The 24,836-nt window shown below is 46.9% G+C and overlaps 1 protein-coding gene across 3 annotated transcripts in view; it reads right to left on the bottom strand.

Annotated features, from left to right (window-relative positions):
• LOC137540851 (ras-related protein Rab-37-like) overlaps nucleotides 1-24,836 on the bottom strand; it is an 88,647-nt gene that overhangs the window by 34,265 nt on the left and 29,546 nt on the right. Inside the window, exon 1 of one of the 3 annotated variants that reach the window (XM_068262023.1) lies at nucleotides 16,588-16,730. The exons of the other annotated variants lie outside the window; for them this stretch is intronic. Within the exon in view, the coding sequence (XP_068118124.1) occupies nucleotides 16,588-16,671 (84 nt within the window). The 5' untranslated portion in view covers nucleotides 16,672-16,730. Of the gene's footprint in view, nucleotides 1-16,587; nucleotides 16,731-24,836 lie in introns of those variants that run through there. 3 annotated transcript variants of the gene reach the window in all.

Genomic DNA, 24,836 nt, shown 5'->3' with positions numbered 1-24,836 from the left:
GCAGCCTTGGCGTACTAATCGATGGGGAATTGAGTTTCAGAAACCAAATTTCATCTGTAGTTAAATCCTCCTTTCATCTGAAGAACATTGCAAGGATTAAACATCTGATTCCCCCAGAGGATCGCCCAACCCTAGTCCACGCCTTCATCACATCATGTCTGGACTACTGCAATGCCCTTTATGTTGGCCTCCCCAAAAAGGACCTGCGTCGCCTGCAATTAGTGCAGAATTCTGCTGCCAGATTGCTAACAAACCAGCCTCGCCACTGTCATATTACACCGATCCTTCGCTCACTGCACTGGCTACCAGTAGAATGGAGAATACTCTTCAAGATTGGACTGCTGACATTCAAATCCCTGCACAATCTGGGCCCTGGATACATGAAGGACTTGCTGAAGCTGCACCACACCTCTCAACCTCAGATCAGCAAGTTCTGTAAACTTGGTCACTCCCAGAGTGCACCTCAAAAAATCTGGAGATAGAGCCTTCTGCCATGCTGCCCCTACTCTCTGGAACTCCCTACCACACCCAGTAAAGACAGCACCATCCCTGGAGCTATTCAAATCCAGACTGAAAAGCCACCTGTTTAGCCTGGCATTTCCAGATTTATAAAATGTCTTCCTCTGTACCACGATGGTCTGAGCCATGCTTATGCGCTTTGAGTCCCACGGGAGAAAAGCGCTTTACAAATGTTATTTGTTGTTGTTGTTGATAATATATAAAGGAAACTTGATGTGTAAGGCATATGGCAGCTGCCATATTTACATCCTTATCAGTTGCCTCCTGGCAGGCCAGCTGATTATTCTGGCTGCAGCAGTGTCTGAAACAAGCATGCAGCTAATCCAGCCAGACTTTAGTCAGAAACGAGAGCTTCATGCTTGTTCAGGGTCTATGGCTAGAGGTATTGGAGACACAGGATCAAGAGAACAGCCAGGTGATATGCAATGGTTAAATGAAACAAACACGTCAGCCACAATATTCCTCTCATTACTAGTTTCCTTTAAAGAAGAAAAAATGTTGGTTAGAGATCCCCTATAGTTAGCCCTGTTGATAAACGTTACACACTGTGACAGTCTCTAAAAACAAATAACGTCACTTAGGAAGAACTATGCCCCAGACTATTGGTGGTAAATGAACCTGGTTACTTCTGCTTTTAAAAGCTTTATGAGTCATGTATAGAGTACATTTCACACCACATCCCCAAATGCACACAAAACGCATCCAGTGTGACTGGTCCCTCCCAAATGCAAAACATCTACCTGAAACCGCACACCTGCCACGTCCCAACCCAGCCAGACTGGCCTTCAGACAACCAGAGGGCCAGTGAAAGGAGACATGTGGATGGACAGTAGGACAATACACTGAAGACTGATCATTCAGAGTATGTCCATATAAAAAATGTGGCTTGCTGGTTTAGGGGACCAAGCAGGAAATCTCATAGGGAACAGTTCTCCAATCCCAGCACCCTTCCCTGCAGAAAGCGTTGCGATTAGCTGAATAGTGTGGGCATATTTTACTATGGATAGTAAAAGGACACCCGAAGTGAAAATAAACTAATGAAATAAAGGATTGTATCTATCTTCCTTCTCCTAAAAAAAAAAAAAAAAAAGGGACTTAGATATTCCAGTTTTATTTTATGTTTAAATCTATTTAAGTTTTAAACTGTTTTATTGTTTTTGCTCAATGGCACATTCATTGAAGTATGCCAGAGCTAAAATCTATGAACTATTGACCCTTTTTATCGCTTTCCTACTCTCAGAAGCCATTTTCTGCTAGGAAATTGTTTTATAGTTAGAATTTCTTATCAGTGAGGGTCACACTGTAGTCACTTCCTGTCTGAGTCAGGACTGAGTCAGCCACTTACATGCCTGATATTTAACTCTTTCAGGCAGAGAAAGAACACAGCATAGTTATTAGTGTGCTAGGCACTGTACATACACATGTCTATCTCATCATGTCACTTTGGGTATCCTTTAAAGAGACTCTGAAGCAAAATAAATTTGCTACATTTACCTTATAATTCGCTTCAGAAGTCTCATCAGCGCTAAACTGACGCATTACTCCCGAAAAACGAGGGCTGCAGACCCCCCAAACCCCCGGGCAAACATCCATGACCAACTTGGTTGTGGATTGTGCTGCCCTGAGAGGCAGAGCTATGAGATGTAGCTCTGCCTCTCCTGCCGTCAATCGCGACACGGATCGCGGCCTCTCCCCGCCCCTCTCTGTTAAGGAAGAGTGAGAGGGGCGGGGAGAGGCGGCGATGCGTGGCGATTGACGGCAGAGTTACAGCAGAGAGCTCTGCCCCTTCCAGGAAGCGCTGGCCTTAGCCCCCCGTCCCCCCCAGGGATTTGGGGGGTCTGCAGCCCTTTTCTATCGGGGGAAAATCCGGCGGTTTAGCGCAAATGAGACTTCTGAAGCGAATTATAAGGTAAATGTAGCAAATTTATTTCGCTTCAGAGTCTCTTTAAGGGCTCTGCCTCTGAAAAAAGGAGGATCAGGGTTCGAATATCAGCTCTTCCTGTGCACTGTGTAAGCGAGCACTTTTCAATAATGAGACCATGGGCAACACTCCCTAATGCTGCTACTGCCTACTGAGAGCCACTAGTGGCTACAGCTCTGGTGCTTATAGTGTACCAGGAGAAAAGCGTGATGTAAATGTTCGGTGTCTGTCTCTACTACAACCTGACAGCCGTTTGTGATGGTGCTGTCCAACCAATTATGTAAGTGGAATTTCCCTATGAGATTTCCTGCTGGGTCCCCAAACCAGACTACTGATTGGAAATTTTACGGCGCTAATTTGGGCACAGTGCATATAACGGCTTTGCCATTACCGTTCAACCTGACACTTGTACACCTAATACTGACCCCCACCATATACCTGTTAAACCCCCCCCCCCCCCCCCCATCTACACAGTAATTTACTCCCTACGTACGCCTAGCACCCTTACTTGTGCCTGCACAGCGTGGCCCTGCTTGTAAATGGATGGGAGCATGGCCCAACATATTCAATAATATGTTGAATATGTTTGGAGCTCCAAGCACTAGTTCGAGGGCGAGGAGGATTGGAAAACTCTCTAAAGCAGGGCTGTGGAGTCGGAGTAATGTTGGGTAGTCGGAGGTCTCAAACTGAGGAGTCGGAGTGAGATGATTTTTGTAAAAAAAAAAAACTCCACAGTCCTGATAAGAATTAGACTTAGGAGTTGGAATTGAGGAGTCTGAGTAAAATTTGGGTACCTGGAGTTGGAGGTTTCTTAAACTGAGAAGTCTGAGTTGGAGTCGGATGATTTTTGCACAGACTCCGCAGCTCTGCTCTCAGGTATCCAGAGACTTCTAAAGTATTTGTCAAATAGAAAAGGTTGGTGTGGCACTTCCCCTTTAAGAGATATTATCCACCACATGAAAAGTTAAAACTGGTGCTGTTGAAACCACACCCACCTCAGTGGATCCTAAAAAACTGAAGGTGTAAGCGGGGTTAAAGTGATCAACACAGAAGCCATTGTGGACTGACTGTCAATATCAAAACTCTGGGCTCAGCTCAAAGCAGATCTGTGCTGCAAACCAACTTCTGCCCCTGATGCAACTACTAAGTGGTTTGGTCCTGAAGCCCGACTTCTTTGCAATGGTGTTGACCCTCATGCTAACAATATGCAGTGAGGGGTCAGCAAACACCTCTAGACAGAGACCCTCAGATTATGGATTACATTCTGCTGCTATCACATGAATGACCACGGCATATCTCCCAATTTACTCAATAAAAAGGGACACAAAATGCTGGGTAGGGACTACAGCAATCAGCACGACAGACAAGGTCCAACACTGATCTGAAGAGGACACTGTGCCAAATTGTATCCTGCAACAGCACCATCCAGCAGCAGCCACTTCCATGTCAGACTATGTCCTATATTGGACCTATAGAAGTAAATGACAATGTCAGCCATAGCCGATACAGCATGGGTAAGGGTTAGCACAAGGCAACCACTTTTTGTATTTTGACAGATCTCTCCATTGGACCAAGAAGGACAACAGAGAGAAAAAGTTTTAGAAGCTACTGGATTCTGGTCCTTTAGTCAGTAAACAGTCACAAGAGACTGACATATGGATGAAAACCATCAGTAAGCGGTGTTGGCTCACACAGCAGAGGAGGCCCAGAAATACATGGAGACCAGACTGCTGACACAAGTTACACAGAAGTTACATGGGCCACTTGCTTTCTATGTGCCAATCCACATCTGCGTTATCTAGAAAGCACTTCCTGTACTAGGAGACTCATTTCCTTATTTCTTCACGTGCACAAGTAACCGTTGAAGCAGTGCAATCATGTTGCTACTTAGGAAACCATATGCTCAGTCACAGCACAGGGAACTAGCATACAGCTCCAGGCACACCAGTTCTCCCAGCCCTGTGCAGTACTCTATGTCAGCTCAGTATTATCTGTCATATAAGCTCCTCGATAAGCGGATGTCAGATGTGGAAAAAAAAACAAAACCTTTCTAACACTTTCCAATGCTGTTTTCAGACCACCCATGTTCCCACCCCCAGCAATTTTACATCCACTGTGGAGGGGGGGCGGGGGTGTATGAGGATTGTGAGCAATCTGCCTGTGCTGCTGCAGGGGGTGCCAGTGGGCTCTCTACTTCCTCGCACTGGTGCAAGTAGGTGACCGGTCCATCAGTGGAGGGGAGTGGCCTGTACGCAGCACAGCGTGGTGTCTAAGGCGACCAAAGTTTTGGACTTTCTCTGAAACTTTGATGAGTAGCCAGTAGGGATGTTCAATGAGATGCAAATAAGTCTAAAATGATGCAAATATATGCAGTTTGCAAAAGGACTAATCAGTTTAAGCCTTAAATTGATTGGTCCATTTCCAAACTGCATACATTTGCATAAAAATTTGCATAAATTTGCCTCAACTCTGAAGAATTTGCGTCTCTTTGATCATACCTAGTAGCCAGACGCAGTGTTATATAAGATCCAAGTGTGGCACAGGCATTGGGAGCCCACATAACACATGGCTTAGCGAGAGCCAGTGGTGATCAGTTTCAAACAGTCAGACACTGACTGGAAGAGGTTGAAGATGTGTTGAATTATTCCCAACAGCACCCCTAACGACATCCATTATGCTACTTGTCCGACAGTGGAGCCAAATGGAAAAAAACCACCACTGTTGGACCAAGTCAGACATTGGTCTGGAGAAAGGGTTAAAAGGTACTTCAAGAGAACCTTTCATACACATCACTATGGAAGCAGGGGGGGAGGGGGGGGGGTATCTATAACCAAAGTCCACATTTTCATTAGTCAATGCCTCATGATCAATATTTACAGCTAATCCCCCCCCCCCCCATTTTACATGGAGGTCAGCAAGCAACTAATCAAATCATTCCATTTGGATGCACAGGCCATTCATTAAGTAAAGCACCGCCATAGACCGCAATGTAAATTTGTGACTTTCATGCCGGGGTAAATTGGGCACCAGGGTTTTCCCATAAGTATAGAACTTAACTTTGGGTGCCATTGTAACAGGTCAAATTTGACCACTTCCATGTAGGACAGCTTACCTAAACAATCTGTTTATGTTATTCAAAATCTGTAGGTCCTCATTCTACGTGGAGGTGGTAAAATTGGCCAGCGATCGATTGGCAAATCAAAATTGGATGCAGTATGCACCCTCACCAGGACACTATCGGCAAGGCCCTTGTAGGTTTTTCTTGCGTTTTTTGGGTTTTCCTTTTAAAGTCTCTTGAAAAACTCATAGCACTCTTCTTGAATAAAATAATATTAACATGTAACAGATCTCCTTGCTAACATCGTAACAGAACTACGGGTCGGTTCACTCTTGCTTTAAAAATGTATCCGCGGCCCCATTTTTTGGCCCAGACCAAAACCGGAGCCACGGATTCCAATGTTAAAAATAGCGACCGTCTTCACACACTTCAAAACACCGGATCCGTGGCCGATCTGGGTTGAAAAACTGAACAAGTCGTCTGAATTTTCAGGTTTTTCACGGACCCCAGATACACGCAGGGGCAATGAAAGGCAATACAAAAACGTATCTCCCTCTACACAGAGAACTTTTGCACACAAAACAGAGGCAAAAACTGATTGCCTACTGCCTGCTCCTCCCCTCAACATCTCTTATCCAATAGAAACACATGAAGAAAGGACATACGTTTAAATGGACTGGAAACATATGCTGCAAATCAATTTTGCATCAGTTTTTAGAAAAACTGATCCGTTTGAAACGGATCCGATCTCCAACTGGACAAGTGTGGACCGAGCCTTAATGACAATCCCCAGATTATACATATCACCCCTTTTCTCTTTAGCATCTAGAACAGGGCAGCATTCCTCTATGCCACCTACAGCTTGAGTTTGTCTCCTCCCTCCAGCAACTAGAGGGTGCTGTGCTTTAGATGGCTTCTGCATTTCTATGCACGACCACAAGGTGGCTGGAAGGGTTAGCAGTATAAACCTATACAATTTACACCGCAATTATAGCAATTGCAACTATTCCAGAACACTGCTAAAGGTGCCCAATATTGATCCAATTACCCAACAATTGACGCAAGATTGATCAGATGCAGTTAATAGTGCCGATTGATGGCAAGTGATCATTCCGTTGATCCAAATTTCTTCAGAATTATTCTTTGTCGTCTGATTGGATTACTCGTTTTACCCTTCGCTAGTGGGCCCGAATGATAGTTTCCATTCAATCGCAACGATGGGATCGGACAGTCGATTGCTCAGGAAATTGATTCATTACTGGGCTCCTTAAAGGACAACTGAAGTGAGAAATATATGGAGGCTGCCATATTTATATCCTTTTATACAATACCAGTTGCCTGGCTGTCCTGCTGGTCTATAAGGATGCAGTAGTGTCTGAATAATGCCAGAAACAAGCATGAAGCTAATCTTTCAGATCCAACCATGATGTCAAACACCTGATCTGCTGCATGCTTGTTCAGGGTTTATGGCTAAAAGTATTATAGGTAGAGAATTAGCAGGATTGCCAGGCAACTGGTATTGTTTAAAGGAAATAAATATGGCAGCCTCCATATAACTCTTGCTTCAGTTGCCCTTTAAAACTACCATGATTGTTGGAAGGGGACACGTTTTCACTAAACTACACACCATTTCTTGTTCCTGGCAATGCCCGTATAAGAGCGGTCAGGCGGAATGCCCTTTAGCAGACAGCGCTGATGTCACAGGAGGATAATTCCACATCATCCAAACAACAAACATGTCACATTGTTAAACCCCCTAACATAATATTTACTTATGATTGTGCAACTATTTCCATGAGGGTTAGACAGAGACAAGTGACAACTCAAGACGTGTTGTAAGCTTCAGATTAAAGCAGGGTTATGTTCAAATGTAAAGTGCTTAGCCAGGTACACACTATGCAATTAAAACAGACATGAACTCAGAACTTCCTCTCTGCTCTAAAAGATAAGCAACAGCATAATAACACTTTAAGAAAAAACATTTGATTCGTAGCTAGGTAGATGCAGGTAAGGCACTGATTATGTGTAAGTAGCCTCAGAACCTGTAGATAACTTAGATGTGTCAGTAATTAAAGGGATGAGGTGTGTGTGTGTGTGTGTGTGTGTGTGTGTGTGTGTGTGTGTGTGTGTGTGTGTGTGTGTGTGTGTGTGTGTGTGTGTGTGTGTGTGTGTGTGTGTGTGTGTGTGTGTGTGTGTGTGTGTGTGTGTGTGTGTGTGTGTGTGTGTGTGTGTGTGTGTGTGTGTGTGTGTGTTAAGGGATTTACAGTATTTGATTCCCCTATCTCCATGTCCAAGTGATGGCACGTCATTAGGACAGAGGTGTGGAGTTTAAACCAAAATGGTAACCAAAATTAAAGTAAAACCTGGTGGTGTCAACCATTTATTCTGTCCTGAGCAATGTCTTGAGTTTGCTTTAAAATGGACCAATCCCGTGAAGGTGGAGTTCAATTGGTCCACTTTCAAGCTGCATAAGTTTAAATACAAATTTTGGATAATTCTGCATAGACTCAAAATTATTTGCATCTCACTGACCATCCCTAATGAGCACTACTTCACAAAGAAGCCACACTAAAGCCTTGTACGCACGCTAGAAGGTTCAAGGCCAAGGTAGCCAACCTTGGCACTCCAGCTGTGCTGGAACTACAAGTCCCATGAGTCATTGCAATATTCGCTAAACTCAACCATAAGAACAAGAACCACCTGACAATTAATTGGAAAATTCAGACAGCTCTAAGCATAACTCAGGGAGGCAGAGGCATGATGGGATCTAGGGTGTTCACACCCTCCCCGACGCATCGCTGAGAAATCCGGAGTGCAGAAGCATCTGGCTGACAGCATTGTCCCATACACCCCTCCTGCTGTAAGCCACTACATCTTGCACAGCGTCATCATCCCTCCTCCTCCTCCCGTCATAACAAGAGAACCCAATGCTTGCCTGTAGGCTAGTGATGTATCTTTACAGCGCTCTGCCACAAACTCTGAGGGGTTGAATTCCGATCCCTGCAGGGGACTTTTTTTTTCATGTGCCTTTACACATAGCGGTCAAAAATTAGACACAACCTCTAATAACGAGTTTGTCCACCTGATGACAGCTGATATTCTTCTTGGCATGGACTCAACATGATGCTGATACCGTTGCTGAGGAATGTTAGCCCATGCTGACATAATGGCAGCTCTATTTGGGTCAGATTGGATGGTGGCCTTTGCAAACTTTGAAGCGATCTTTCGACTTTGTCCCACAAATGCTCAATAGGATTGAGGTCAGGAGACTGAGCTGGCCATGGAAGCAGGTTAAACTCTGATGTTCCTCAAACCAATTTGAGACCAATAGAGTATAGTGTCAAGGGCACACAACAGGTGTTTTACTATTCTTCTGTGATACCAAAGGAACACTTGATTGTCTCCTGCTGCTAAAGTCCATCCTTTACAAAGTCCATCTTCTTATGTGATGGGATATGCTTTGTGATGCGCCTGTATTGAATTCAGCTTTAATTTGTCATGTTGCCCTTCTGTTGCTGCAGACTACGCGTGCCTATGCCATGAAGTTTTTTGGTTCCAACTGCCTCTCTCTAAACACCCGAGATACTGTTGAGAAAATCCTAAAAGAGTCAAAGATAATAGCTCTAACAGCTCTTCTTGCACAGACGATCATCCTCATTCAAAGTCACTTAAATCTTTCATCTGACATTAACTTCTGTGATAACTACGTGGTCTGAAGCAGAGCATTCCTTATTTAAGCAACTCTGCCCTATTACATCCCTCTAGGTCACTGCTGGACTGGTTTACTTTCAAATAAGGGGTGTCTAATTTTTTGGCCACTAAAAGTGCGTACACACGCACGACAGCAGCCAACGACGGGTCCGTCGGCAGCTCCCGCTGGGCGGGTTTTCAGCAGACTGTAGTGCGTGTGTACGCACTGTCGACGGACTGATAAGGCTGTTCCTGAACGATCCGCCCAGCAGATCGTTCGGGAACAGCCTTATCAGTCCGCCGACAGTGCGTACATACGCACTACAGTCTGCTGAAAACCCGCCCAGCGGGAGCTGCCGACGGACCCGTCGTTGGCTGCTGTCGTGCGTGTGTACGCACCTTAAGTATATATAGTCCTGTCTGACTATTTAGTTTAGTGGACAATAAGATTACTCCTTCAGATCACAGTGACTGGAACAAAAGCCATTTCTAACCAGGGCTGTGGAGTTGGTACAAAAATCATCCGACTCCAACTCCTCAGTTTATGAAACCACTGACTCCAGGTACCCAAAATTACTCCAACTCCTCAACTCCTTGGTCTAATTTTTACAAAGGCTATGGATTTGGAAAAAAAAAAAAAATCATCCGACTCCTTAGTTTATTGAAACCATCGACTCAGACTGACTCCAGGTACCCAAAATTGCTCCGACTCTACAGCCTTGTTTCTAACACACAAATGTGAGTATCAAAATTGGCGCCCAGGTCATTGGTTTAGTTTAGATATTTCTCCTGCCCAGAGTTGACTCCAGCAGCAAGGTGGCTGATTCTAGATTGGTCTCATGGCAACAGGACAGTAAAGAGAATACTGCTGCCGAGAACAGATTTGCGTTTGCGCTCAGCTTTGCACAGTCTTGCTTGGTTGGAGACCAAAATGGAAAGAAAATGGAAAGTTAAAGGACAGAAAACACTTGCGTAGCTCTGATCTTGCTCTATGGCAATTTTATGACGAAAGTGGAATTTCCTTGTAAAAGAAGATGGAGATAAGAGGAACTGTGGGTGGCCATGATGGTCTTTCTAATAATACTCTGCACCGCTGTGGTGTTTTGTGAGTCTCTCGGCTGGAACAGTTTAACAGAGCAGGAATGTTACTGGAGCGTCATCTTTGTCACAGCACGCCTCATCTGCATAGCAGCCCCAGGTGACACCATTCACACCAGGGGAGGGGGGGGGGATGCAGTGTGAGAGCTGGGAAACACTGCATTTTATGGAACGCATTTATTTAATTTTAAGGAAAGAAGGTGCATCATCAAAATACATAAGTAACAAAGGTTTAGCTACTGCAATATATGATGTAAAATCAGTAAAGGATCAATGTGGAGGAAAAGCTCAATTACAAGGGCTTAATTGGGAGGGCTGAGGTAACATCGTTCAGTTTCCCCGATGACCTCGGCCAGTGTCCCCCCAAGTGTAGGTGTCCGCCCCCCCCCCCGCATTAGTATGTCATCAGTGCAGGGAGAGTAGAATGATGGCTCTCCCTACTGCTGCTACACTTAGAGACACTGAAGCGAAAACATTTTTATGATATAATGATTTGTATGTGTAGTACAGCTAAGAAATAAAACATTAGGAGCAGATACACGAGTCTAATATTGTTTCCAGTATAGGAAGAGTTAAACTCCAGTTATCTATGCAAAAAAGCCATTGAGCTCCACGACTTTCAAAGTCGCAGAGAGCTCTGTCTTCTGAACCTTATTAACTCAAGTGTTAGTCATTGTATTGTTTTTTTTTCCTGCAGAGAACAGTTCAAAAGTTCAATGGCCTGCTCTGTGAAATCATTTAGAATGCTGAGTGTAAACTGCACATATTAGAGAATGATGCAATGTTATTAAAAAAAAAAAAATCTATATAGCTAAAAATAAAAATATGAGAATATTTTCGTTGCTACTAATGTTCTACTAATTATCTGTACTGCACAACCAATTCATTATATCATATTTTTTTTCGCTTCAGTGTCACTTAAAATACCATTTCCCCTCTGAGTCATTGCAACACGGAGGGAGGTGTAATTCAGGGTCCATCGACCGCCAGAGCCCTGAATTACTGTTAATGTTAAGCATAACAGTGCTGCTATGGGGCACCAAAACCACCTTCTTTTGTCTCTACCCCAGCCAACCCAAGCCCCCCGTGAGTGTTGAAGGCTCACCTGTCACAATGGCATGACTTTGGGCCTCCTCCTGTGTCCCACTGGCATCACTGAGCACCTGTACCAAGTGACGCCAGCGTACGTAGTGATGTCACTACATATACCCTGTCCCATGGTACAGGCGCTTGCAGTGACTACAAGAGGAGGCCAGGTCTTGTGTCAGCAGAGAGGTGAGCCTTCAGCACGCTCCACATGGTGGCACTCACTGGTGGCAGATCAACAGGTGTATTCCCACCTTTTGGCTTCAAAGCTTAGTATGCAAAGTATATAACCCTGGGTATAAAATCATCCCTATCCACATCCTAAACTGCCTGCCAATGACCATGAAGTTAGCACCCTACACGGAACTAGTTTGTAATAAACTGAACAAACCTCAGAGCAGAAATTCCATAAAACATTTTCTGAATTTTGGTAGCTATAAGCTTGTAGAACGCCGGTCTGCATTTCTGTGATATTCTGGTAAAAACAAGACTAAGAAATGTTGTCCTGTGATCACCCCGAAGGCTCAGAAAAACAAAAAAGTGAGTCACCTGTTTCTAGTAAACCACAACTCCCAACATGCTGGTGTAAGGACTAGCTGAAAATAGCACCTCAAGCAGATTCCACTTTCCTTCCCCTCATACCAGTATGTTCCAATAATGAAAAAAGGAGGCAAAAATGATTGCGCATAAAATATTGTCAAAGTAGGCGTGGCAACCAAAAATAATCCAGAAAGTCTAACCTGCCCCTGCAGAAAACTTTCTGTAATTGGTGGGAAAACTGGGAACCTCCCTGCTCTTCTGGAAGATAGAGAAGGAGTTAAACCAGGCTGAAGCATGCATGCTCACAGGCTGTGCATGCACAGTTGGGCTTAAGGGGCCCATACGTTTAACGATTTTCCCGCCGATATACAGCAGATTCGATCACTGTGATCGAATCTGCTGTAAAATCGTTGCGCAAATGCTGACCGAACGATCGATTTCCACCTGAAATCGATCGTTCCCATCGATCCGTCCGTGCGGAAGATTTCGCTCAATTGTCGGCAGGTCGGGAGTGCGTTGATGGCGGCGGTCGTATGTCCGGCAACCAACGCTAGCAGTAATACATTACCTGATCCGGCCGGCGCGTATCCCCGCTGCTCCTTCTCCGCTGGGCTCCACTTCTTCCTGTCCCGACAGGAAGTTTAAACATTAGAGCGCACTCTACTGTTTAAACTTCCCTGGACAGGAAGTACAGTGAAGCTGAAGCCCAGAGCAGAGGACAGCGGAGACCGGGGGACTCGCGCCGGCCGGATCAGGTAATGTATGCAGGGGGATTGGCGGCAGTTTCACAGATGGTGAATCGATTTCATGCTGAAATCGATTCACAATTTGTTTGCAGTAAAGGCAGCCATACGATCCCTCTCTGATCAGATTCGATCAGAGAGGGATTTATCTGTTGGTCGATCTGATGGCAAATGGACCAGTGTATGGCCACCTTTAGACTGGAGAAAGTTACAGGGCCAGTTGCAGGTGAACAGACAGGCAGAAGAGGACGGCGTGAGAGTGATCAGGCCAGAGGGGGCTGGAGAAAGCCCCAGGTATGTATATTTTTCATCTAAGGTAAAGTCTGAAGTATTAGGGGCTGCCGTCAGAAGACCGGGACAATAAGCACCGTTAGCACCAGCAGCGCAGCGTCAGGGCGAGGATTCAGCACAGAGGCATCAGGCTGGCAAAACACGAGTCACATCACAGTGGCAGTTATTACTGCAGGCCAGGCCATATGACTAATCAATTATCTATCACAAATATCAAAACCACATTCTTCGCTTAGCTCACATGATCAACTGTGGTTATAGGAACTTCCCTTTCAATCCCCAGATCAGAAACTTTTTACAAGTGTTTTGATGGTCACTTTTTAGGTCTATTCAAAATACTTATTCACGGGAGAAAACTTCAGCCAGGTTTTTTGCAAAGCCTGTTGGGCGCTCAGAAGGTAATTTGGGTGCCGGCAAAAGGCGGAGCTAAAAAAAAATAAAAAAATTAAAAATAGTGCAATTCAGCCTCCAGCAACAGCTGTCAGCTGAACTGCATCTTTCCCCTGAGTCTATGGCGGCCTGGAGGGGAAATCGTAATTCATGCCGCAAGGAAATTTGCAATGGCAGGGTGAGCCGTGCTTCGGCTTCACCCTGTGCCCAAATTTTCCCGATGCCCTATTTGCATGTATGCTTCTGCGACCTCCGCCTGTATACTTTACCTGCATCCAGCAGAGGACAGGTCCCTGCTACTCCAGCGCAGCCCCGCTCAGTACAGTCTATCCCTTTGCGACTCCTGATGCACGTCACATGATGTGCAGACATGGGAGCTGCAAGGAGATAGACTGTGGACAGCCTAAGAGAGAAGTGAGGACCTGTCCTGTCGCCAGAAGTAAAAAAAAAAGGTCATGCTCTGCTGATGCTGTTCTGCTTTACCTTGGGGGAAAGGGGGGAAGCGTGTGGGAAACACATGGATAACCAATACTCCTATGAGGGGTGGTAACTGCTACCTATTGCAGCTATGTGAGTAGAGAGGTGGGCGCAAAGGCTACCTACTAATGATGGAGGTCAGAAACAAGGGGCGGGGGGAATCAATGAGATCAGGAGGTGGATGGTCCCGTCTGAAATTCTTTAATTATGCCCCCTGCATGCTTTAGAAGATAAGGCTAAAATCAATATCAACGCATATGCGTTCTTCATGCGTTTTTATATTTATGCAAATCACTAGAAAGACAACAGGAAGTGGAAATACACCACTAAACAATTTTTATTTTATTTTATTTTTTGGGGGGGGGGGGGGACGCATAGAAAACGCATACCATTGCGTTTCCATTGACTTTCATTATGTGCATTTTTGATGCATTTTTGCATATTATGCAACAAAACCAGCGTTTTTGCAAAGGCACATATGCTTTTTTATATGCATTTTTTTTCCTGCAGCCCATAGACTTCATTAGCAGCAAAAATGCAGTGTTTTCCACAACGCTAGTGTTTCTGCTATGTGTGCACCTAGCCTAAATGACAGCTTGATCAATCAGAATATCCATTAATAATTTGCTCCCAAATTTGATTAGCCATGTGCAAAGATGGCTCCTGTACATGAAAATAATTTGCTCATCTCAATTGCATTATTTATTCCCCTATTTTTTTTTTTTTTTAGGGCCACACTTTAAGCACACGAGTCTAAAGACACTTAGGCAGGGTGCACACATTGCGGAAGCTGCAACTTTTTTGCATACAAATTGTTCAGATACTGCTACGTTCCTTTGTGTTTCACACGGGTTCTTTCAGAGTAGCTAATGAAAGCCAATGAGAATTCGCATGCGGCATGCAGACTTATGTTGCAAGATGTACATTTTTCTCACTCATGCGAAGCCCAGGGTTCTAATCTCTGCTCTTCCTGTTCAGTAATCCAGATCCTATTCAGTAAGGAGATGTTGGGCAAGACTCTCTAATGCTGGGTACACACTGAGATTTTCTGGTCGATTTACTGTCACATCGATTATTTCCAACATGTTCGATTTGCTTTTCGATCGTTTTCCGAGCATTTTTCGATCGATTTCCGTGCACTTTAATACACTGCTACCGTCTATAGAGTGAGCCCTAGTAGCTGCAGCTCTGGTGCTTTGAGTCTACCAGGAGAAATATAATGCCAATGCATTACCACAAGACATGCATGTTAACAATGAAGCATACTTTTCTTGGACTGCATGCAACGTGTGGATAACGTGCATCACTGTTTTCTTGTTGTATCCCTGCGATTACAAGGAATGCAACACCAACTGTGAGCCTAGCCTAAAGATGGCCATAAACTATACAATCCTGATTGAACAATCACATTGAACAAGGACCAGCGGAGTGAGAATACTTTGGACAGTTTAGGTAAGATTTTGTACCTGAAGTGTAATGCTCGGCATACACAGCTCGTTTCTGCGCCGGTATCGAGCCAGCGGCTTGATGCCGGTGCAACACCACTCGTCCGCGCGTGCAAGCGGATCGATCCCCGCTCGTCCCTGCGGGCACTTCCTGCTCAGCGCTTTGTTTTTGCCTATTGTCCGCCCGCGGGGATCGAGCCGGGAATAGATCCCCCGCGTGATCGGACATGTCGGAAATTATCAATCGAGCCGTCAGCGGCTCGACTGATAAGAAGAATCTGGGCCGTGTATGCCCAGCATTAATTGGCCACACATACACCATACAATTTGAGACTCACATTCAACTTTTCTGATTGCAGCATTTCAAAAATCTGACCAATTCTCTCCCTCAGCAGTTGCGAGCCAGTGAAAAGACAGCCAAACTCTCAACTGCTTGCTGATGCCTGGTAACTGCTCGCTGAGCGTGCAGTTCAGCCACCTGTGGAAAAGGGCCCTAAATTGCTGCAGAAGATGTTAGCGTTATATAAATACGTGATAATAATAATATGGTAGGACACAGGGCAGTGGAGTCGGAAAGTCTGAGTCAGAGCAATTTTGGGTACCTGGAGTTGTCAGAGGTCAGTGCTATATAAATACATAATTATATGGTAGAACAGACTAGGACTATGGTAGGATTAGAGTGTGAGCTCCTCTGAGGACAGCCAGGACATGACTATGTACTCTATAATGTGCTGCAGAAGATGTCACCGCACTGCGCATGCACCGAATGGCCAAAGATACCGGGTCCTTATGGAAAATCGAGGAGGCGGAGGACAGCACTGAGGGAGCAATTAGGCCGGAGGGAGCTGGAGGAAGCCCCAGGTATGTAAGATTTTTTTTTATATATTAATCTCTGGGACACTTTAAAACTATCCCTGTATATCCACCTGCTTACTTTGAGCTTTGCAGGAGTTTGCCCTCCCATTCACTCACAGTAATATACAAACGGGACCTGCATCCCCCAGTGTGTCTATGCATCCTGAATTCAGTGAGAAGAGCCTGTGTGTACAGACTGACCAGAGAGAGGAAAGGATCGCACTGCTGGTCACAGCAATCACACTGCCTGACATTCCTGCACAGCACACAGTCTGCAAACTTCACCATTCATCTGCTTGTGCTGAACACCATGCTTCCTGCTTGCTTTACACTCCTGCTTGCAATGCAGCCCCCAATGCCAGGGCACGCTGGGAGTTGTGGTGCCACAGCAGCTGGAGAGACACAGGTGGGGACCTGTCACCCTAACACACCCCCTGCAGCGATCCTGCACACAGCACGGCACGCACACAGCACCTTGAACACCGCATCGTAGTCGAAGCCTATCTTCTTCTGGCTGCCCGGTCGCCCATTAGCGAAGCCCCGGAGCTCCCCGTTCATCGCGGAGGACAGTTCAGCGGGTCACGACTCGACCCGAACCAGGAACTGGGCGGAGAACACGCCGCACGATGTCCAGCCAAGGGGTGCGGCCGGCAGCCGGGGCACGCCTTGTATAAAGGAAGGCACGCCCACTTATGTTAAAACTCTCCGTATGGCCCCTCTCCCTGTCATGCTCAGTGTTGTCATAGGTAGCTGTGTGTGTTGGAAGCTGTAGGCTTAGTGACTGCTTGCTTTCAGGACTGCTATATAATACTAAGGACTGGGGCGTAGCAATAGGGGATGCAGAGGTAGCGACCGCATCAGGGCCAGAGGGGCCCCGAAGGGCCCTCCCTCAACTACAGTATTAACTCTCTATTGGTCCTGTGCTCATAATAATCACTTCTATAGATACTTTGAATAGTGGTAATCATTAACAAACTGCTCCCCATCTGCTTCTTGCACTTCTGACACTGTAGTTGCCATTGGCAGGTTTTAGTGTGCCGTATCAATTTTTTTGTATAGAGTGCTTGGAGGGGCCCCAACGTAAAACTTGCATCAGGGCCCACAGCTTCTTAGCTACGCCACTGTAAGGACATAATAATAGCTACTAGTCTTATGCTGGGAATAAACGGTTCGTTTTGAACCGTGTAATCGAGCCGCTGATGGCTCGATTGATAATTTCCGACCTGTCCGATACCCCGCCGGATCGATTCCCCGCCCGATACCGCGGGCAGGACAATAGTAAAAAAACGAAAAGAAGATAAGCTGCCTGCGGGGAAGAGCCGGAATCGATCCAGGCGCCCGCGGGGACGCGCCGGAATCTATCAAGCGACTCGATACAGGGTTCAAAATGAACCGTGTATTCCCAGCATTACTTTACCTGTCACCATGTGATCAGCTCTGTTTGTCATCCTGGAACTTTTCAGCTAGCAATGGGCTTCTCTACAGGCTGACCCAGGAATAGTGATGTTGCGAACTGTTCGCAGCGAACCGGCCATAGAGAATGACCTGGGGGTCATTTCCGCATTCTCATATTACGCATTACTGTGCAAATGCTTTCCCTTCGGCCACACGTCCTTGATTGGTTGCGCGCCTGCAGCCGGGAGTGCTGTTCGCATGTGCATGACGTCACGCAGAGCACTCCCAGCTGCAGGCGCGCGACCAAGGACGCGTGGCCACTGAAAAAGCGTCTGCGCAGTAAATGCATAATATGATGAATGCGGAAATGACCCCAAGGTCATTCCCCATGGCCGATTTGTCGAACATCTCTACCCAGAAACTACCCTGTCCACTATCAACACTCAGTCATGTACGTTATACAGATATCACAAAAATGCCCCCGAGTACCCATAGTTTGAACAATAATTGCACACAAAGGGAACTGTGCTCATGTTAAAGCGGACCTGAACTCAGAACTACCTCTCTGCTCTACAAGATAAGCAACAGCACAATAACCTTAAAGGACTTACGAGCCCAAATCCTAAAAAAAAGGTCTGTACCTGTATGCCGTTTGAAGGCACGGAGGACGCCATCCGCGCCCTCCGTGCAGCTCCGCCGGGTCCCCGCTGCCTGTCCTCCCCCCGGCCGGACGCTACGTAGCGTGGATCGGGGAGGGAGGCCCTAGAGCTGCGCAGCCGCACTCGCGCCGGTGCGGACTGCGCAGCCGCGGCCTCCTCCAGCGGCCATATTTGAGGAGGCAGCAGACCCAGACCCGGGCTGGGGGGTCGGGGTCCGGCCGGGGGGAGGACAGGCAGCGGGGACCCGGCGGAGCTGCACGGAGGGCGCGGATGGCGTCCACCGTGCCTTCAAACGGCATACAGGTACAGACCTTTTTTTTAGGTTTTGGGCTCGTAAGTCCTTTAAGGCCTCTTGCACACTGCAAGTGATTCAGATTCCGCTTTTTAATCAATTTTTACATCCGATTCAGATTCCGATTTGCAGTTTGCTCCCTGCACACTGCAAATCGGAATCTGAATCGGATGTAAAAACTGATTAAAAAGCGGTATCTGAATCGGAATCACTTGCAGTGTGTTAGAGGCCTTAAAGAAAAATATTTGTTGCAGCTGATACCTATAATAAATCTGCAGTGTTACTACTTCCTGCTTTAATGGAAGTAAACATACTGTTAACATTCTGTACTTTCAAATTAGCTTATCTGCTGTGATAGTCAGCTGATGCTGTGGAGAGATCAAATTACAACTTGTGATTAGACATAAATGAGGGGGAATTAGACAGGCTAAACTCTCTATACATACAGGGTGCATTTCTCTCTGTTTTCTTTCTGTCCTGTGCAAGAGTTCAGGTCCACTTTACAGACCGCCAGGTCACAATTGAGGGAATCGCACAGGTTTTATGGTCCTTCCGCACTTTACACATTGTTTCTATAGAGACAAGACAAATTTCCCAAACCGTGGAGCTGGCCAAGTATGTGTCACCCACATGGAGGGGTCTGACCACCTTGTACCCATGCATGATGAAAAATCGCTCTGTCCAGGGGCGCAGTTCACTCTTCAGTATACTCTATGGCACGTTGTTAGGGCTGAATATCATAGTTCCCCGAACCTTAGCGGCGCTGGCATTCGTTGCTTAGGCAATAACGCAGCTCTCTTCTTTCTCTGCTTCCCCCCTCCCTCTGTGTCATTGCAGTGGGCAGTCAGCTCTCACACACCTGCCACAGGCTCCCGCGATGTGTCCCTCTGTCTTCAGCACCAGCCGGCTGCTCTCTGACGCCTAATCTACAACATATCGCGTAATCACCTGAGGTGCAAAGGAACCAGGAAGTAGTGAGCAGCTGACTGGTGCTAAACACAGTGACAGAGGGACACATCATGGAAGCCTGTGGCAGGTGAGCAGGGCAGTTTCTAGGCTATAGAGCTTCCAGGGCGAGGGTGTATAAATTTCCTCCCCCCCCCCCATAGACTGGGCACACTAATGCGATGCGGTAGCATATAGCTAGCCAGAGGTAGCCCTCAGTATTAGCCAGAGGTAGAGCCCCCCCCCCCCCATATAGGTAGCCAGATGCAGTCCCCAGTATGAGAATAGGTAGCCAGGGAGCCCCCCCCCCCCTCCCGTAGGTAGCCAGGGAGCCCAGTATGTAGATAGCCAGAAGTCCCCCCCCCCCCCCCCCCGTTTAGCAAGAGAGCCCTCTGTATATCAGAGAGCCCCCATTTAGGTAGCTTAAGAGCCCCCCGCCCCATGTAGTCAGAGAGCCCCCTGTTTAGCCAGAAAGTCCCCCAGGTAGTCAGAGACCACCATATAGTCAGAGAGCCCCTTTTTAGTCATGGAGCCCTCAATTTAGGTAGATTAAGAGCCCCAATATAGCCAGAGAGAGGCCTACCGTTTAGCCAGAGAGCCCCCTGCCACCCCATTTAGCTATTCAGAGAGGCCCCTGTATAAGCAGAAAGCCCCCCTGTTTATCCAGAGAGTCTCCAAGTTTTGCTAGAGAGCTCCTGTTCAGCCAGAGAGGCCCCCATTTAGGTAGCCAGAGAGCCCCCCCCCCCCCCCCTGTTTAGGTAGGGAGAGAAATCCCCCATGTAGTCAAAGACCCCCCACTTAGCCAGAAAGCCCCCCATGTAGTCAAAGAGCCCCCCCCCCCCTTTTAACTACAGTCCCCCTTTAGGTAGCCAGGGATAAGACACATTTAGCCTGAGAGCCCCCCCCCCCCCATGAGCCAGAGCCCCCCATTAGATAGAGCAGGGGGGTGGCGCAGCAGGAGCAGTGGGCACCTGTATGTAGCCAGACTGCAGGAGGGTGGGGAGGGCGCTTGATGAGTGGCTGCAGGAACATAACTCACTTGTCCGAGACACACACGCGCTGCCCGCATCTCCCTTCTCTGCTTCTCTGCTTCCTGATCACTGGTAAAAGCGCCCCCTGTGGTCATGCTGTTACCAGTTAGACAGAAAGCCGAAGAGCAGGAAGGGAGATGTGGGCAGCGTGTGTGCATTTTAGACAAGTGAGTTATCTTCCTGCAGCCACTCTGCAAGCGCCCTCCCCACCCTCCTGCAATCTGGCTACCTAGAGGTGCCCACTGCTGCTGCCGTGTAGCAGAGCTCTGGGCGAAGTCCCGTTCTCCCTGCCCCTGCAGGTGAGTGAGAGCACTATTGCCGGTCAGGTGAGCTGTAAGAGGAACCAAGAAAATTGTGCCATTGGCAGACCGGCCAAGTTTTACGTTTTCGCCGTGACACTAACAATTTGCAGCCTCTATCACGGCATCACAGGGCACTGGTCAAATGTCCCGACCTCTTCACAGAGCAGGAGAGTTTGCAATGAACTGTTTCACTGCCCAGAGTCTTTGCAGAGAACACTAAAATACATGCATCACATCCCACTCTGCAGCTTTGCCTCACGCTGAACTTCATCAGCAGCACAACAACATAAAACTCCAGGCTCAGCAAGGAATGTCTTTGAAGTTGAGAGAGAGTGAGACGGGGATCTCTACCCTTGCTATCTGGTTACAGAGCATCTGAATAGTGAGGCGGATATTTTATCTTTCAATATGCTTGTGAAGTGCTAGAAATCCTGTATGGATCAATCATATTGGTTGCATTCCTCTGTGCTATTGCTCTTATTAATAACCCATACCATGGCACAAGATCCTTAATTAGGGATAGTTGTGCGATTTTATGCACTTACAGCCCTGGAACTAGAGTTATGCACTTGTAGAAACAATCGATAGTGCAATTTTCTTGTGCTGCAGTGGAGATGCAATACTCCTGCCACAATCCACGGCAACGTAAAAATAACAAACTTATGACCCTTCGGCAGGGTGCGCCAACAGGGTCATATGCATAGCGCCACCCTCCCCCTCCCGAGGTGAGTACCCCCCAGGGGAACTTTTTGATGGTACAGTGTCTCTTTAAAGTGTACCTGAGGTGACATGTGACATGTAGAGATGTAGAGAACATGTGTATGTACAGTGCAAAACATATTAATAACCAGGCTTTATTTTGCTGCCTGAAAGAGTTAATTTTTAGGCATGGAAGGGACAGCTTCTGTCTTGTCTGTACCTTGTCAGGAATATAATAAGCATCACTGATAAGCAAATTACAGCCATAAAAGTTTTCCAGGCAGAATACAACTTCTGAGGGCAGGGAAAGATAGAAAAAGGTCAATAGCTTATGTATTTTTACTCTGGGACACTTAGTAGGCTGCCACTGAGCAGAGACAACAAAACATTCAAGCTACTTTGTACATGTTTAAATATAAAATAAAACCTGGGGAAATCAAAAAAAGGTAATTTTTTAGGAGCAGGAGGATAAATACAATTGTTTATCTCATCAGTTTATTCTCACCTTGGGTTCACTTAATATCCTTAGCCTCCCTAGCGTTCTGGACGAGCTGAGCTCGTCCAGGGACGCTAGAGGGCGCCGCTCAGGCCCCGCTGGGCAGATTTTGATAATTTTTTTTCAAACACGCAGCTAGCACTTTGCTAGCTGCGTGTTTGCTCCGCTCGCTGCCGCTCGCCGCCGATCCGCCACTACCCGATGCGAAAGAGGGCCCCCCCCTCACAGACCCCGTGTGCAGCCTGGCCAATCGCCACCAGGCTGCGCTTTGGGGTGGATCGGGAGCAGGGCCAGGCCGAGGCATAGGCTGGAGAGGCTCCAGCCTCAGGGCGCAGTGTAAGAGGGGGCGCAGAATTCATCCATGGGGATACATGGCAGTGACTGCAAGCCAGATAACTACATATTAAGGTGTTGGGGAAGTTGTGGGCCCTGCGGCGCCTCTTAGTCTAATAGCAATCATTGTGTGAGGGCCGGGGTGGGAGGGATGGAGGGGCGCACTTTGGTGTCTCAGCCTTGGGTGCTGGCGGACCTTGTCCCGGCTCTGATTGGGAGTCCCTGTGACGTCGATGACATCACTTCGTTCGTCGCCATGGCGACGGGGGAAGCCCTAAACGAAATCCCGTTCAGAACAGGATTTCCTTATGGGCGTGATCGCCGGCGGCGATCGGAAGGGTGGGAGGGAGGGAGCAGGAAGGGGAGAATCATGTAGCTAGCGCTAGGCTAGCTACATGATTAAAAAAAAAATCGGGAGCAAAAAACCCTCCCAACCCAATTAGAACGCTCAGCAGGTTAAAGAACTAGTCGATTGGCATAGCAGGTTTTATGCATGCATACGATCATAACTGGTTTTGATATAGTGAATATCAAACTAGCTATCCCTTTATAAAAGTGGTGGTCATTTCAGTTGATTGATTGATTAAAGAGTACCTGGGGCGATAAAATAAAAAAATGCATAAAAAGAGGGAAGCCTCTGGATCATGCAGAGGCTTCCCACAACCTCCTGCCCCCCACCATTGCCAAGCGCAGACCCCGAAAGAAATCTGACAAGAGGTTGTCAGACTTGTGGTGGCATCCCTGCTCCTTTTCATGCATTACCAATCAGCTGTACTGCACCCAGAGTAGGATCATGCACCAGGCAACCTAGGCAAGTGCTTGGGTCCCAGTGGGCAGAAAGGGGTCCACCTGCCATCTTCAACCTCTTTCCACTTCAGCTTACCAAAAGAACCACAAGGGGGCCCCAAATCTACTACCTTGCCTAGGGTCCCCATTACACCTTAAAGAGACTCTGTAACAAAAATTTGAGCCTTATTTCTTCTATCCTATAAGTTCCTATAGCTGTTCTAATGTGCTCTGTCTTACTGCGGCCTTTCCTAGTTGCACAGTGGCTGTGTTATCTTTGCTATACGATCTAATCTTCTCTCCTCTTTTGGCTCAGGCAGTCAGGCTGGAATGTGCTGTGCTGCTTGTGATTGGATAGAAGCTATACACACCCTCTCCAGGCCCCCTGCACGCTCTGTATGACTCACACACTGAGCTACTCTCAGCCTATCATTTGCTATGTCTTTTGTTTGTAAACACTGCATAAAACTGACAATTACAAGCCAGGATTGCAGCAGGGAGTGGCAGAAACAGCACAGAGGGGCACAGGAGAGCATAATGAATAGAATGGTATGCTTTTTATTGTAAGAATTTTACAGTACAGATTCTCTTTAATCCATCTCTGATATAATAGACACAAACTGCGCCTGCCAAACCAACTGTAATGCGATAAAATAAAATCAATTCATAAAAACCAATGCATAAACTGTCCACAGTGTACTAAGTTGTTTTCAGCGAGTATTCGCTATCACAAGTCCTTGGTTCACAGTCAATGTTAAAGTGACAGCGCTCCTCTTCCTTTCTAAAATTAAACAGAAACATATAGCCGCACATAGTGCATTACTGCAATCATAATTCAACACATTTCAAGGTCCCCACACGTGCAAGAGTGCCCAGAAGTGCTCCACTCGTGATCTCTATCCCCCTCCACGCTAGCAGCTCACCAGATTGACACCACCTCGCTTTCCAGGTGTGTCTCGCATTTAGCCTTAGAGCGGCCAACTCAAATGACAGTTTCCACACGATTCTGGCTCTCAGTTAAAAAGATCCACATTTAATGATCGATTTCCACATGTAAAAATAAAATAAAAGCATACATAGCGTAAAACAGTCTATTGACAAGTCTAGGCCTGCGCAATATCAGCGCACTCACGTATGTATGGGAATAACAGGCATCTCGGGCTTCCTAGCCCATCAGTAAGTCTCCCCCACTGGCGGCACCGGCGTCCCGATATTTCCGCTCCTCGTGGCAGCCTATTCCCTCACCGTCCGTGACTCTCCGTATGCCCGGTGACGTCAGCGCTCCTGGTCACGCCCCGTGACCAGGAGCGCTGACGTCACCGGGCATACGGAGAGTTACGGACGGTGAGGGAATAGGCTGCCACGAGGAGCGGAAATATCGGGACGCCGGTGCCGCCAGTGGGGGAGACTTACTGATGGGCTAGGAAGCCCGAGATGCCTGTTATTCCCATACATACGTGAGTGCGCTGATATTGCGCAGGCCTAGACTTGTCAATAGACTGTTTTACGCTATGTATGCTTTTATTTTATTTTTACATGTGGAAATCGATCATTAAATGTGGATCTTTTTAACTGAGAGCCAGAATCGTGTGGAAACTGTCATTTGAGTTGGCCGCTCTAAGGCTAAATGCGAGACACACCTGGAAAGCGAGGTGGTGTCAATCTGGTGAGCTGCTAGCGTGGAGGGGGATAGAGATCACGAGTGGAGCACTTCTGGGCACTCTTGCACGTGTGGGGACCTTGAAATGTGTTGAATTATGATTGCAGTAATGCACTATGTGCGGC

Source organism: Hyperolius riggenbachi, chromosome 12 (genome assembly GCF_040937935.1).
Source record: "Hyperolius riggenbachi isolate aHypRig1 chromosome 12, aHypRig1.pri, whole genome shotgun sequence".
Classification (NCBI taxonomy): Eukaryota; Metazoa; Chordata; class Amphibia; order Anura; family Hyperoliidae; genus Hyperolius; species Hyperolius riggenbachi.
The sequence above is the reverse complement of the archived record's forward strand: the minus strand, read 5'-3'. Positions and strand labels throughout refer to the sequence as shown.